The sequence below is a fragment of the Chiloscyllium plagiosum genome, unplaced genomic scaffold, assembly GCF_004010195.1.
Source record: "Chiloscyllium plagiosum isolate BGI_BamShark_2017 unplaced genomic scaffold, ASM401019v2 scaf_4236, whole genome shotgun sequence".
In the NCBI taxonomy this organism is placed as follows: domain Eukaryota; kingdom Metazoa; phylum Chordata; class Chondrichthyes; order Orectolobiformes; family Hemiscylliidae; genus Chiloscyllium; species Chiloscyllium plagiosum.
This window is the reverse complement of record NW_025210693.1, coordinates 6,626-9,033: the sequence shown is the minus strand read 5'-3', so window position 1 is coordinate 9,033 and position 2,408 is coordinate 6,626. Positions and strand designations below refer to the sequence as shown.

General features: G+C 56.4%; 1 protein-coding gene across 1 annotated transcript in view; it reads right to left on the bottom strand.

Annotated features, from left to right (window-relative positions):
* The window catches only part of LOC122546944 (GMP reductase 2-like), a 19,740-nt gene that overhangs the window by 10,909 nt on the left and 6,423 nt on the right, over window positions 1–2,408 (bottom strand). Inside the window, exons 4-5 of the mRNA XM_043685556.1 lie at window positions 2,191–2,364; window positions 1,271–1,353 (exon numbers count right to left, since the gene is read on the bottom strand). Coding sequence (XP_043541491.1) covers window positions 1,271–1,353; window positions 2,191–2,364 — 257 coding nt within the window. The remainder of the gene's footprint in view (window positions 1–1,270; window positions 1,354–2,190; window positions 2,365–2,408) is intronic.

The window sequence follows — 2,408 nt, the reverse complement described above, 5'->3', positions numbered from 1 at the left end:
TCCAAATGCCTTTTAAATGTTGCAATTGTACCAGCCTCCACCACTTCCTCTGCCAGCTCATTCCACACACGTACCACCCTCTGTGTGAGAATGTTGCGCCGTAGGTCTCTTTTATATCTTTCCCCTTTCACCCTAACCCTCTCGTTCTGGATTCCCCCACCTCAGGGAAAAGACTTTGTCTATTTATCCTATTCATGCCCCTCACGATTTTGTAAACCTCTATAAGGTCACCCCTCAGCCTCCGACGCTCCAGGGAAAACAGCCCCACCCTGTTTGGCCTCTCCCTGCAGCTCAAACCCTCCAACCCTGGCAACCTCCTGGTAAATCTTTTCTGAACCCTTTCAAGTTTCACAACATTGGAAGGAGAGCGGAACTGCACGCAATATCCCAACAGTGGCCCTAACCAATGTCCTGTACAGCCGCAACATGACCTCCCAACTCCTGTCATGACCACATGAACCACCATTTTCATGAATGTCCTCCCATGAAGGAAATCTGCCATCCTTACGTGACCAGGCCTATATACTGATCCAAACCCACAGCCAGGGCACTGCAGCTACAACAACACTCACTTAACAGGTATTCCAATCCCCTGCTTCAAACTCCCACTCCCTCCTCAACCGACGTGCAGAAGGTACCATTTACGGGATGCACTGCGGCAACTCACCAAATCCCCTTGCAGAGCCCTCTTCCCAAACCCACCCTATCCACTGCCCAAGGCTATTGGACACAGAAGAACACCACCAGCTCCTGCCAAGGTCCCCTCCGGTTCACCCTGACTTGGAAATCTATCGGCTGACCCTTCCGCGTCGCTGGGTCAAAATCCTGATAGCTCCCTCCCTCCCATCTGTGGGCCCTCCTGCACCCCCGGACACTGCAGTGTTCAAGATGGCAGCTCCCCGCTCCCTCCCATCTGTGAGCCCTCCTACACCCGGACACTGCAGTGTTCAAGACGGCAGCTCCCCGCTCCCTCCCATCTGTGAGCCCTCCTGCCCCCCTGACACTGCAGTGTTCAAGGGGGTAGCTCACCGCTGCCTCCTCCAGGTGGGACTGGGGATGTGCAACAAACACTGGACTGGGAAAGCAACAGCCACAACTCCTGAGTGATTTTTAAAAAGCTCCAAGATGATTGATAATGTTGACGGGCAGGAACAAACAGGACCCGCGACCCCTCCTGCGCCAACCATGAAACGCATCTCCTGCAGGTACCTGGGCACATCCCTCCCAAGTACGCAGGCGGTACACTCGAGCACGTTCTCGCTCGTAATTACCTGGTCCGATCCCAACCTTGACGATGTCGGCTCCGGCTAAGATGAGCTCCTCCACCATCTCACCCGTCACCACGTTTCCTGCCTGGGGAGAGGGAATCAGCAGGACAGATTACACATCGGGATTTACCCTCAGCTTGGACTGGGGAGGAGACTGAAAAACTGCGGCAGGACGTGGGGGAGCAGCTGGTTAAGGAACGCTCATTCCGGGAGATCAGGAGGCTCGTCATGTGATCGTGGACCCGCACAGGATCCCAGGTGGGGAGGGATGGATGAACAGCCAAGGTCCTTAACCCCCTCCCCCCCACTCCCCCGGGGTAGGGCAGTCCTAAATGAGACGGCATAGGTCAAGGGTGAGAGGGGAAAGATACAAAAGGAACCTAAGGGGAAACTTTTTCACCCAGAGGGTGGTACGTGTGTGGAATGAGCTGCCAGAGGAAGTGCTGGAGGCTGGTACAATGACAGCATTGTGGATAGGGACAGGAACAGGAAGGGTTTGGAGGGATACGGGCCAAGCGCTGACAAACGGGACGAGATCAGGTTAGGGGTATCTGGGTCGGCACAGACAGGTTGGGCCGAAGGGCCTGTTTCTTTCACTGAGGTGCTCTGTCCTGGCCCTCATCTGGGGCGCCGTACACGATCCCCTGGCCGCCTGGTGGGCAGTGAGGTGTTTTTCCCCAGGGGAGAGTCATTCCTTGAACCGGCATCGCTCAGAAAACAAACCAGACAAACTCCACACCGTGGGGTGGCTGTCTGCGGGGTCCTGCCAGGTGTAAATCGGTCGCCGATGCTGGATAAGGGGTGATGGGACCACTACAGATGCGCAAGAGCACCCGGTCGGCTGGGCATGAGGTGGGGGGAGGGGGCTCGCCCAAAAGGCAGCACTGGCAGACGGTAACGCAGAGGTCCGCCCAGCTCTTACCATGATGGTGTGGTCCGGGAACTTTTTCCTGACGTCCTTCACGGACTGCACAAAGTGCTCCGAGTATCCGTTGGCAACGTCCAGGCAGATGTAGCGGACGTCGGGCACATGCTGCAGGATGGCTGTCAGCTTCTCGAAGTCGCTGGAGCTGGTGCCAGTGCTCACGGCCACATTCTGTGGATGGGGTTGCAGCCAGAGAGAGAGAGAGAGAGACAGAG